Here is a 13,743-nt window from a genome sequence, read left to right as displayed (position 1 = left end):
TCCTCTTCTCAGAAATTTTGATAATCTTATGCTTGCAAGAAGCAATACATTATTTTTATTCCAGGTCATACAAGGGTAATAAGGTTAGGGATATATAAAGTATAAGGGACAAATAGATCATTAGGAATAATTTAAATTCTTTGAACAGGTGGGCTTTTTGTAGAAGAGTTTAAGGAAAAATGAATATTGAATGTTTATTTACAAGCATTCTGCTAATCACTGAGGAATAGAAAGAAATGACAGCTCTTGAGATAAGATCTTTTAATGTATTTGAAGGGTTGATATATAGACATATACTACATAACTGAGTTTTGTAATAGTATTGATTATAAGTGCAAGTAAAATTTAGAAAAGACGAACATCTGCCTTCAAAACTCTTGTAATCTGACAGTCTCCCCTGTCAGATTACAAGACAACATGCAAACAAATAGATACAGACTGGCTCTGTTCTGGATAAGTAGCAAAATAATTAATAGGATGAAGGCACTTGAATTAAGGGGAGTTGTGAAAAGCTTCCTATGAAGATGAGGTTTTATTTGGGATTTAAAAGAAACCAGGAAAATCAGTAAACTAAAGAGGGAGGGTTTCAGGCATGTGAAACATCCAGAGAAGATCCACAGAACTAAGGGATAGGGTGTCTTGTTCATGGAACAACCAGGAAGCCAATGTCAATGGGTTGAAAAATCCAGTGAAAAATATCTGAGAGTAAGGTATAAGAACATTAAGGGGAGATGTGGGGAAGATGAAGGGGATAGATTATGAAGGATTTTGAATGTCAAGGTATTTTGTATTTGTTCCTGAAAGCAATAGAAAGCTATTGGTGTTTTTTTCAGTAGAAGAACTGCTCTTTAGCAAAATCACTTTAATTTGCTGAAGTTCTGGATGATGAATTAGAATAGAGACTTGAGGTACTAGGCTCATTAGCAGCTCTTGAAATAATTCAGATGTGAGGTGATAGTAAGGTGTGCTCCTGAATGGTGATAACAGTCAGAGGAGAGGAGAGATGTGAAAAGGGAAAAATCAATAGACCTTGGCAATACATTTTTGTATTTGGGATTTGTATTTTGGATTTGGGAGGGTGAGTATTATTGAGGAGTGCAGTATGATTCTAGACTTTGGAAGTGGGGTTGAATAAGATGCCTGGACACTTGGTAGATAAATCCTGCCTGAGCTTAGCCTTTCCTAAACCATTCTTACTTTCACAGTTTTTCTTCTTCCAATTCTTAACTTGCATTCTCTGAACCCATCAAATGGTCAGTGAACTATTAGAGATCACCTAATCTTAACCCTGTTAGTCTATAAATGTGGAAACAGGAGTCCAAGGATGGAGGAAAGGAAGAAAATCTGCATTTAAATAGCACCTCCATATATGCTGTGCTAAGCTGAGAAGGTGAAGTTCTTTATCCATGGTTACAAAGCTATGAGTTGTCAACCTTTGAACTTAAGAAGCCTCAGTTTTCTGGTACTCTCCTGGTATTCTTTCCACTAAATTATACAGTGGCCTTAAATAATCCTTGATGGCCTTAGCAGTGAGACCACTGACAGCAAGAACTAGTAAAGGGGATAGTGAGGTATTTTTTTTAATAACATGAATTTTTGTAGGTTTTAGGCATAAAAGACTTTGCTTAAGCCTTCAAGACTCATTAAGATTTCACATATTTAATGAGAGAAGAGTATAGAAAGTATAGAAAGAATAAGAAAACTAAAGATATGAAAGTGATAATAAAAGCTAATAGAGATTAGACCACTAGTAGTAGAAGGTAGATTTTGGTTATAAGTTTGTATCCTTTAAGCAAAATCAACTGTAGCCTGTAAAACTTGGCAAATGAAATTTCGTATTTGATAAAGTGAGTACAAATAGCAATTTAGGAAGACTAAGCCTACATCTTTGTGTAAGGTAGAAGAAACTAAAGTCAAGAAGACCCACTAGAATTCTTTACAATATTTTAGCTTTGGTTAACTTTATGTAATGACAATGCTAATAATAAAAAGAGTGATTCAAGGAAGCATGCTGAAGAAAAAACAATTCCATGGAATCAAAATTAGTAGAAACTCCACTTTTAGAATTTTGGAAACTGAGGCCTAGAAAGGTGAAGCAACTTAAAGTCATACATTATTAATAGTCACAATGATCTAGGACTTTACTGTTAACAAGTATGTTTCCCCTTGTAATGTTAATGCTTAGGAAAATTCAGACACTGGTAGACTTTTCTACTCCAGAAGACTTTTGAAGATAGGAAGGGGAGGATGTCTTTAAAAATTGAAATTGTGTTTTTGGGGGAATTAGAAATATGAGCAAACTGTAATGTTTAAAAAAATTTTTTGTAGTGTCTTTGTTCAAATATAGAACTAGTAAATAATATTATTATCCTGTACTTTGAGAACATGAAAGTTTCCAATGTCAACAAAAGCTGCATTTTGATCTCCAGGAGCACAGTGATTTTTACAAGACAGAAAAAAATTCAGTCAGTGCCTTTGCTTGCTTGTGTGCTTCCTCTTGTTGACTTTTGATATAGAGGTTGGTGGCCGTGTTCCTGTTCTCCTGGATGGGCCTCTTAAGAATTGGGAGTGGAGTGGACAAAGGCAGTTACTCCTTTCATTCCTATAGAGATTAGAAATAGAGAACTTTATTGTTCTGCTTGCTCAAAAAAGACTCATGAAAAAGACAACTGTATGGAAATCTGAAGGTTTTGGAAGCAGAAGGAAAATGGAATTTAGTTTTCTTGCCTTTTGACCTGGAATTCTACAAAGGAGCTGAGAGAAAGTGCTTTATCAGAAGGTAAGAATATAAATTTATTCTCTTAGAATGTTAATTTTAGCTGTATTGCCTAATTTTTTCAAATCACAAATTGAGTTTTTACTAATGCAAAATCACCTGTTTAATATTATCAATAAGGTGATACTTCTCTGATTTAAAAAGTTTACATATAACAAGGAAAAACAAAAACCAAATTTGTGTGAGCTTCATTTAATATTTGTATGAGAGCTTGCCACTAAAACAAAATTTTTATTTTCATCCCTTCAGCAAATTGGTGAGCCCTCTTCTGAAGACAATTCCACACTGGATGAGTTGTGAATCAACATGATTTGTGTACATTGTCGAATTTAATATGGATTTCATATATTTGGGATGATCAGATAATATCCTTATATCTAGGAAGTGTCCTGCAGATGTTATTAAAAAATTCTTTATGGACGATAACCACCATGATGAAGAAAATACGAGTAAATCTTTCCAGTATTTAGATCAAATTGCATTTTTTCTGCTTCTGTAAGAGCAGCTGCATCATAAAAGAGAGAGGCGCAATTACTAATTGAATAAGTAATTGAATATCATGAGCAACAACCTATGCAAAATTTCCATTTTTAGACGAGAACATTTGAAGTCAAGAAAAACTTGAGCAAGTTTTTGAGAGAACATGCTTCAGAACCACTGCTGCCAATACATGAAAATATATACTGACAAGGAAATTTTCTTGCTTTTCTAAACTCATGCATTTAGTTCATCAGAGATTCTTTGAATAAGCATGCTTCTTTGAGTGAGAATATGAAAGGTTAATAGCATGTGTAGAAGGAAGAATTACTGAAGCATTTATTCATTCAACTTATTTTGGAGGACCTTCCACAGACAAGGAACTGTTAGGTAATGTGGGAAATACAGAGATATATCTATCATACATATCCCCTTCATACCTGCAGTACATGATAGCATAAATTACATGACAGTTGCCAAAACCTGGCTGGTACCAGGTATTAGAAGGGATCACTTCCAGCCAGGATGATCAAAGGTGGCTTCATGCTGAAACTTGACATTTCACCTGTATTTTGTAGGAGGAAGTAGGTTACTACAGGAAGAGATGCATGACAGCAAAACCAAATGTAGAAAAAGAGAGCCTGTCTGGGAAGCCACAGCAGTTAAACCAGTTTGGCTGCAGTGTACATATAAGGAAGGGAAATGAAGATGCTTGCAGAAGTCCTTACACGGCAGTCTATGAATTTGGACTTAATCTAGCAAGGCAGGGTTAATCATGGCAAATTTTGAAGAAAGAATTAATCAAAGCAGAATGCAAAGCACAGTGTATTTAAAAATCAGATACCTCAAGTTCAAAATATGACTATTATGTTTACTGTCTGTGTGACCTTGAACAAGTCTCTTAACCCTCCAGTTCTTAAATTATTCATCTATGAAATGAGAGAATTGGACTAATTAATCTACATAATGCTTATCTATTTTAAATCTAATTCTTTAGGTGTGCTCTGAACCAAAAGCATTTGAATTAGATGAATTAAGAAAGGAAAAATAACCATTAAGTTATTGCAATATTTCAAGGACGGAATAATAAGGACTAAGGGTCATATTGGGAATGAAAAAAACTCTGTTGATATGAAAGATCAGGAGGATTTAGCAACTGATAAGACATCAGAGGGAGAATCAAAAAGATAATTTTCCAAGTATGAAACTTAAGGGACTGGTGATAGAATTGAAATATATGACACACAGTTTGAATATTGGAGATTAGATCTTGAGCGAGAAAGGAAAACTCAAGATCAGAAAAGTAGGCTAAAAACAGATATGGGCAATGCTCACATTTAAAAGGTTCTCGAGGAAAAATTGTAGGGTAGAAGCAGCACAAGAATCATTCAGTGTTACAGAAGTCTAGGGAATATCCATTTTCAAGAAGAAAGGTTGGCATATGTACAAAAAATATTTATAGAAGCATTATTTGTGATACAAGGAAGCTGAAAACAATGTGCCCAATCATTGGGGAATGGCTGAATAAATTATGACACATGAGTGTAATGGAATATTACTGCACCTTGACAGATATGAAGAATTCAGAGAAACATGGAAAGACTCATGGAGTGATGCAAAGTGAAGAAAGCCAGACCTCCAAAATCAGAATATACAATGTCTACAACTATAACAGTCAAAATGGAGAGGCAACAAACTTTGGTCAAATACAATGGTCAATGTGAATACACCTTATTGTAAAGTTTAAAGGACAAATCCCTTCTTTAAATTTGCAATCAATAAGCTGTTTCATGCGGGTGGGAGGGTGAATTACATGTTGAAAAGCTTATATGTTAAAATTAATAAATTTTCTTATTAAAAAGGAGAATGGTCAGCGATGTCAGATATCTTAGGCCACAACTTAATGCATGAGGAAAAAAATCCCTGTGGATATAGCAGAGAAACTAGTAGATGATCCTTGAAAGAAAAGATTCAATAGAAGTCATTAGTAGAGTTCAGATTTCAGCTTGAACAGATTTGATAGAAAAATGAAAGTTGTTGGGTACAGACTTGGAGTTATTCAAGAATGTGGAGGAAAAGTACGATAACTAGAAGAATGAGAATTAGCAAGTTTTGGGTTTTCTAATTATATTAGGAAGACTCTAATACACGTAGAAAAAGATTGGAAAAGATGGTTGTATCAAGGTGTGTATATTACTATTTTGGCATGTTATAAAGAATTTTGTACTTGGAGCCCAAAGTACTTTGTTATGAATCCCAACTTGGCTATTTATGTGATATTAAGTGATATATTCCAGGAACCTCAGAACTTTCATCTATAAAATGGAAGACTTTGGACCAAAATTTTCTAGAGTCTTTTCATTCTCCAAAGCTAATGGTTTTGCTTTGCTGATGATGCAAATAATATTAAAGCAGGCAATGAACTTTAGTCTTTCAAGATGACAGAAGGAATCTTTGAAGCCATGTAGACCAACTCTGTTTCATTCCACCTCCTTTGTTTTATAAATGCTAAAGTGATGGAACTGGAGAAATGTGTTTCTTCACAAACTTGCTTAAGGTATCCATTAAGTAACAGAAGTAGAATTTCAACCCAGTTCTTGGGTGCCAAATCTTGCACTTTTTCCTTGGCATCAGACGAGACATTAGATAAAGGAATATGTAAATCTTTGCCTACCCCAGTAGAGCTATAAAAGATGAAATTAAAAATCACACAAATGCTATTTGTATCTTATTTCTTCGAAGATAAGCAAGATAAAACAGTGGTCTAGAGACTGTAGTGAACTTCAGCAAGCAAATAAATGATACCCTTTGGAAAATGTATTAAAACAGCAACAAAATCAAACAGTGAAAGTTAAGATTCCTTATGTACTCAGAAGAGGAAAAAGGCTGCAGACCTCCTTGTGATTTTAAAGTTGTAGTTGTTGTTTTTAAGATCTCATATCTAAATTCAGTATTTTTTTGTCAAAGTATCCTTGGGATCATATCTAAATATATCTTTGCTCTTTTAGAAGAAAGACTTTTCTTAAGAAATAGAAAGAACTTTATTAAGCTATTCATATTCCATTATTTTCTTAGATTCAGGAGTCCCCACCATAAATACTGGTACTTGACTCACTATAAAATCATTCGATACCCTTAAGCCTTTGTATTGGGGATAGGGATCATAAATCTTGTAGTAAAATCAGCCAGATTTTTATAGTTGATAGCAAACAAGAATTTGTTAAATGCTTCATGAGCACTGGATACTATGCTAAACAGGGGAAATAGAAAAACAGAAGCAATGTCCGTTCCTTCAAGGAGCTCATGTTGTAATGAAGTGAACAGATTTTATAGAACAGTTATATTTACTATACCTACTGTCGCTCCATATCTCTAAACTATACCTACTGTCGCTCCATATCTCTAAACAACTTTTCTTATATTCCTGCCTCCACTCATAGTGCTGTCGCCCAGTTCAGGCCCTTGTCATCTCTCAGCTGTAATGTTATAATAACTAATATTTTCCTTTATCTCTCAGCCTTATATCTGTCTCAGTTCTTACCCATCCACCACTCAGCTGTTAGTCATTTTCCTAAAAAGTAGGTCTGACCTTGTCATCCCCCCATTGTGTGAATTCCCAAAGAACATTTTTATCTCCCCTCTCTCTGCCTCTTCACTGATTCTTGCTTTCATTGACTTCCCTCAAGACATAATTAAAATAAGCATGTTCTACAGAAATTCTTTTCTACCTCAACCTGCAATTGTTAAGAGCCTTACTTTGTAAGGATTTGTTTTCAATTAATCAATGTATCTATTCCATTATGTATTGTCTCTTCCCCCATTAGAATGTAAACTCTTTGATGACAGAGATTTTTCCTTTCTATTCCTAACATTTAACACAGTAACATAACTTTTAAATGATTTACTTGATTTCTTGAATTGAGTTTTGCCCAAGCCGAATCCTGAAATATGGAGGCAAACTTTGACTTTGTCAAGATTCCTTGGTCATCTGTTTAAAGTAAATGAAGTAGTCTGTGTTTGGAAATATATAAATCAAAAAATCAGGTGGAAGAGTGAGAATGAGAAACCTATCATTTAGCTGAAAGTTACTGAATGATAGCTCTGAGAGTACTAATATTATTATAGAAAAGTTTTAATAATTGGAGTTCTGTGGACAAAAGTTTTTATTTCTCTTTTTAATTCACCAGGCTATGATTCTAGATTCTTAAGGTTTTTACCTAATCGTTTTATTTGTAACAGTATCTTGAAGTATTTTCAGTTCTCTGATTAAAGTTGTCATTTAAATTTTACATACCAGACATGCTTATTTTATGATAATGCAAAATACATATATCTTATGTTGCTTAGAGTAATATGTCCTTTATATAGAGACACTACTTTTATTTTTCTATCTCCCCTGTTTAGTATAGTATCCAGTGCTCATAAAGCGTTTAACAAATTCTTGCTTGCTGTCAACTATAAAAATCTGGCTGAGGCATTGCAACAAGATTTATGATCCCTATCCCCAACATGAAGTCCTAAGGGTATCAAATGATTTTATAGTGAGTTAAGTTGCCAGTATTGGCAGTAAAAACCAGTACTATTTTGTGTTAGGGATTTTTTGTTTGTTTTGTTTTTGTATTTTTTTTTTTGTTTTGTTTTGAATTAAACTTCTGAAATCTAAATGACATTCTTTATGTGACTATTCTAGTCTTGAGGAGCAGGCATCTCTAAGCTGGGGAGATGGGGATTATAATTGGTGAGCATGGATTGGAAAAGTAGCAGGTTTTTGGATTTTGAAGAGTTTTAAAAGTTTTAAATGTCAAAGGATTATATATTTGATCAGGGAGAGAGTGAGCAGGCTATGTATTTTATTAGTGGCGATTGGGGGTTGATAGTCAAACTATACATAAGGTGAATGAATTAGTATATTGAGTCCTAGTAGAAGTGAGGGCAGTAGTTCAGGATAGAAAGAATGGAGGCCTATCCTATATCCAACTATAAATGGGGAATTAATACTAATAACTAGTATTTATATGTAGTATTAAAGTTTGTATTGTGCTTTATAAATACTTCACTCTATCCTCACAACAGCCCTAGGAGGTCGAATACCATTCCTTTTATCCTAATGATTCCAATATATATGACCTTTACCATTATCATTAACAAAAGCTTAATTTTAAAATTTTGCTGTTTTGAATGTCCTACCTTTATGGATTGTAATATGACTCACTTTTGCTCATTTCCTTTTGGGGGGGGGGGTCTGGTAAAAAATGGGAATCTCTTCAGGGAGTAGGATCTATAATCATATTCAGGACTCTGGCCTGTAATAACCACACAGTGTACTTCTAATTCAACTGTATCTCTAATTGCCATCAACAATGGTTATTACCTGACATTATTGTGACAAGTAATTAAGGAAATGGTGAAAAGAAATTTACAAATAGCATTAAATGTTTTCTACAAATCATTTCGTGATAGAAATACTAAGAAATTTTGAAATTACAGTATTTGTTATGACAAGGGACCAAAGTACCCCCAGTCCTTTCTAAATTGTACATTTTCAAGATAATGCCTTACATTATAATTATTTCTATGTGGATCCCTAAAGTTTTGTTGGACAACTCATTTGTATATCAATGAAACAGGGACATTATTTTAATGATTAATTTAGTCTGTATAAAGTGTATAAAAGTATTTGAAGTTTCATAGCCAAATCTCACATATACAAAGATACTGTAAAACTTTTGGCATAAGAATATTGATATTCTTGGGTTTATATGAACTTATGTTCACTAACTTAGATCTTGTCTAGATATATATTACTCATTTGATCATGTCCCTTTTCTCACATTGACCTTATAATAAATTTGTATAGGTTATACAATGACTTTTTTAAAAAATCTGCCTTCTGGTGCAAAATTCAGGGAAAATAAATGGTTCCTTGTTTGAGTTTATATGAATACCTTTTCCATAAAATCAGTGAAGCTAAATTCCTTCTCTTAAAAAAAAAATAATTTAGGATATTTCTCTAAGATTGCCTTGCTTGCCTCCCCCTCCCAACTCCCATTCTCTGTTAAAAAAGCAAGATTTTGTATATTATGTAAATCATTGAGTTGACAATATCTTCCCCCCCCCCAAAAAAAAAAAAAAGAAAAAAATTTTATCTGTACCCTTGAGTCCATTATCATGAGGTGCATAGCATGTTGCATCAAGTCCTTTAGTTGTCAGGTTGTTTAGAATTCTTAAGCTTTTTGGAGTTGTTTATTTTTACAATTACATTGTTATTTGTGTAAGTTATTTTCCTAGGTCTGGTTAATAAACTCTGTCACAATTCATACAAGTCTTCCTGGGTTTCTCTCGAAGCCATCATATGTTCAGCTGTTCCTCAATTGATGGGTACATCTTTAATTTCCAGTTCTTTGTGTTCTGTAAAAATGCTGCTTTAAATGGTTTTTGTGCACATGGATACTTTTTTTCTCTTTCTTTTGGTTTGCTGTGTATAAAACTAGGAGTGAAATTGCTAGGCTACATAGGCATAGTAACTTTGGGTGTATACCTCCAAATTGCTATCCAAATAACTAAACCAGTTCACACCTCCATTAATAGTATACTCATCCCCATCTCTTGCAACTATTCCAATTAATTTAATACTTTAATACTTTTTAAATTTAATACTTTAATACTTTAGGACATAATTTCATGATGCTATTGTTAGCTTGGATTTCTTGTTTTGAAAATTCTCTGTTAATATCCTTTGACCTGGGTTTTTTTGGGAGGGGTGGTTTTCAATTGAGGAATGGATCTTGTTTTCATGAATTTGAAGCAGTTTCTTTCTGTATCTTAAAAATGAGACTTTATCAAAGAAATTTGCTTGCATTTTTCACCTGATTTGCATGCTTTTTAAATTTTTTTTGCATTGGTTTAGTTAAAAACTAATTTTATGTGGTCATAAAATTACATTTGCATTTTTTGATCCTATCTCGTTTGTGAATTCTTACCTCAACCATTGATCTGACAGTAATTTGTTCCTTAATCATCTTATTTAGGATGTCCTTTATGTCTGTCATGTTTTTTGTGAAGTTTGTAATAGTAATGGTATGAGATGCTGTTTATATGTAATATAATTTCAACACTTTTCCAGTTTTCTCAACAGTTTTTGTGAAATGGTGAGTTCTTGCCCCAGTAGCTCAGATTCATCAAACATTGGCCAATGGCTTATTTTTTTCCTCCTGCATTTAGAAAACCGAATCGACCTATTTCTTATCCAGTACCATGTTGTTTCAATGATTGCTGCTTTGTAGAATTAGATCTGGTGCTGGTAGGTTTTCTTGTCTCGAGATTCTTTACCTTTTATTCTTCTCAATTTTCTTTTTCTTTTTTTTTTTTAAGCACTATAAAATTATTTGGTAGCTTTATTGGTATGGCATGAAATAAGTAAATTAATTTTCATAAAATTGTCATTTTAATAATATTAACAATGAGGACTTCATTGAGCAATTAATATTTCTCCAGAATTTCTCTTCTCAAAATATCTGCTCGATATTTTTGGAGGGATTAACATAATAAAAATGCTGATGATTTATGTGAATTAATTTTATATATTGCAGCTGTGCTACCGGTTTTTAAATTAGTCTTTATTTAGTTTATTTTCTAAGGTGTAAAAAAAAAAAAAAACTGATTATGTATCCTTGCCTATGCTTATTGTCTCATTTAAAAAAAAAGTCTTACTGTTATAGCTAGAATTTCTGTTATTTTGATAATGGGCTGCTTTTCTCTACTTCTGATCTTATAGGAAAGACCTCTAACTTATCACCATTAAAGATAATGCTGACTCTTTTAAATAAATAGACAACTTAACATCCATTTATTCCTGTGCTTTTTGTAGTGTTTTTAAAAGAATATGTGTTGTATCCTTTCAAAAGTTTTGTCTGTAACTATGTATTAAATGGTTTTTTCCTAATTATTAATATAGTGAATTATGTTTTGAGATTTATTTCTTTTGTATTGAACCAGGTCTGCATTCTTACTATATAAATCCAGTCCAGTCACATTATATGATCTTTGTAGTATTTCTGTAGTCTCTTTGTTAATATTTTATTGTAAAATTTTGCATCAATATTCATCAGGGAGGTTGTTCTATGGTTTTTTCTTCCGTTTTGACTCCCTGGTATAAAGATACTAAGATATATTTGTTTCACAAAAGGAAGTTGGGAGGGCCTCATCTTATCCTATTTTTTCAGTAGTTTATGTAATATCAGAATTACTTGTTAGGTTATATTTGATAAATTTTGGAAGTTCATTTTTTTTTTTTTTTTTTTTTTTTTTTTCTTTTTTTTTCTCCTAAAATAGCATTATATCCTATTCCTTCCATTAATCTATTTTATTTAAATATTTATCTATTTCATTTAGATTGTTAGTTTTATATAGAGCAAGATAGTTCCTAATCATTTCTTTTACTGGTTATAAATTCTTTTTTAAAATATTTTAGCCTGTAATGATGATTTGCTTCTTTTTAAAAATAGTTTTATTTGTTAATTTAGTGAATCTTTTGCCTTCAATTTTTTAATTCATTTTCAGGATTTCCATTTTGGTGTTTTATAGAAAGTTCTTGATTTGTTTATTTTTTTGTACTTTAAGTTGTGATTCCCAATTCACTGATTTGCTCCCTTTTTTTGCTTCTATTGATGAAAATGTGTAGGGATGTAAATTTTCCCTTAAATACTATGGCAGTATCCTCAAAATTTTTGTATCCCACCAAATGTTTCTCACTCATTGTCACATTATCTTTAACATTATTATTGATAGTTTCTATAATTTTTATTTTGATTCCCTCTTTCTTTAGGATTAATTTTAATGTTCATTTCATTTTAATAGTTTCTTCAGCAGCCCATTATTGAATAGAATTTTTATTGCACTGTGGTTTATGAAAGATGTTTAATGTTTGTGACAAAATCCTGAAAATCTGACAGTTTGTTTAATGTCCTTCTCCATCCCCTCCCTCATTCTATATTATACTTAGTTTTGCTGGCTATATTATTTTCAGCTGTACCCCTTGTTCTTATGTTTATCTACATATAGTATTCCAGGACCTTTGGTCTTTTATTGTAGCCTCTGATAGATCTTGTGCAATTCTAATTGTAGCTCCAGCCTATTTAAATTGTTTTTGTTTTTGTTGTTGCTTGCAGAATTTTCTCTTTGATCTTGGGGTTTGAAATTGAGTATTTTATGAACAAAGAGTATTTTTCCTTATAGGATTTCAATGGTGACTGTTGGATTTTTTCCTTTTTCTGTTTTTCCTTCTTGTTCTATCACTTCAGGACAATTTCTTTCATTGTTGAATTGTTTCTTGAATTGTTGTATTAAGGTACTTTTTTGGCCATAGCTTTCTGGGGGTCTAAATATTATTTTTACTCTTTATCTGTTCTCCAAATTTGTTGTTTTTCATGTGAGATGTCTCACGTTCTCTTCTATTTTTTTCATTCTTTTGTTTCATTATTTCTTGGTCTCATAACTGTCTTCCCCTTACCCATTTCTAATTTCCAAAGTCATTTACTATTACCCCCCTTTGTCAGTTTTTAATTGCATCACTGGGAAATTTGTTGTGTGTATCTTTTTTTTTCCTCATTATTTTGTTTTCTGTTTATTGATAGAAGTTTAATATGTCCTGATTTTCTCCAAGTATGGGCTTTTAATCTTTTGGTTAAAGAATATTTGTACAACTTAAAACAATACCACCTTCACCCCCACGATTAGGTACCAGCCAGGCTAGTGGACACAGAAACAAAAGTCAGTAGAATCCACAGCTTCGTTGTAGTCTTTTTCCTTTTCTAAAAAGCAAACTATTTGAACATTTTTCATACATATATATTTCTTTTGCCACAGTTGCTATGGATGAATGTGATGTTATATGACGTTAATGGGAATAAGAAGATCATGTTCCGATGCTAATATAATGAACCCTGTTCCTCAGGCAAATCATTTCTACTTTCTGAGCATTTCCTCAACTGTAAAATAAGGAGGTTGAATTCTGAATTTTACAGATAAGGAAATTGGGGTCCAGGGAAGTTAAATGATTTGTCAAGGTCCCACAGGTAGTAAACATCAAGAGGCAGGATTTAAATCAAAGTCCTCAGAATAGAGAACCAGTGTTCTATCTGTACTGTCCCTTTGAACCCTTGAACTTTGAAGTTTTATGATTCTTTGTTTCTTCGTGGAGGAACTATATATGAAAGTTACTATATTTAAGGACCCAAGAAAGAATGTTAGGAACGATAAATGCTTGGTTTTAAGAAATACATGTAAGCTAGTAGTTATTAAGAGATACTGTAGTACTATTCAAACTGTTTTCTTAACGTAGTATTGACAGTTAAAAAAAAAACAGGCTACCAACATACTGAAATGTGGGAAAATAAATTTTGTCACAAAATATTAATTGAAACCAAATTAACAAATTATTTTGGTTGCTGTTTCCTACCTCTTCTGCTCTACACCTCATCCCCTGCCCCTAC

General features: G+C 32.5%; 1 protein-coding gene across 5 annotated transcripts in view; it reads left to right on the top strand.

The window, feature by feature from the left end:
• LARP4B (La ribonucleoprotein 4B) overlaps positions 1 to 13,743 on the top strand; it is a 73,563-nt gene that overhangs the window by 39,288 nt on the left and 20,532 nt on the right. Inside the window, exons 10-11 of one of the 5 annotated variants that reach the window (XR_004229744.1) lie at positions 2,517 to 2,779; positions 3,026 to 4,689. The exons of 2 other annotated variants lie outside the window; for them this stretch is intronic. Coding sequence is in view for 2 of the 3 variants with exons in the window: in XM_031939607.1 (XP_031795467.1) it covers positions 2,517 to 2,615 (99 nt within the window). In the remaining variant the exon portion in view is untranslated. Of the gene's footprint in view, positions 1 to 2,429; positions 4,690 to 13,743 lie in introns of those variants that run through there. 2 more of the 5 variants (XM_031939607.1, XM_031939608.1) reach the window with 2 other exon arrangements.

The sequence above is a fragment of the Sarcophilus harrisii genome, chromosome 5, assembly GCF_902635505.1.
Source record: "Sarcophilus harrisii chromosome 5, mSarHar1.11, whole genome shotgun sequence".
Lineage (NCBI taxonomy): Eukaryota > Metazoa > Chordata > Mammalia > Dasyuromorphia > Dasyuridae > Sarcophilus > Sarcophilus harrisii.
The sequence above is the reverse complement of the archived record's forward strand: the minus strand, read 5'-3'. Positions and strand labels throughout refer to the sequence as shown.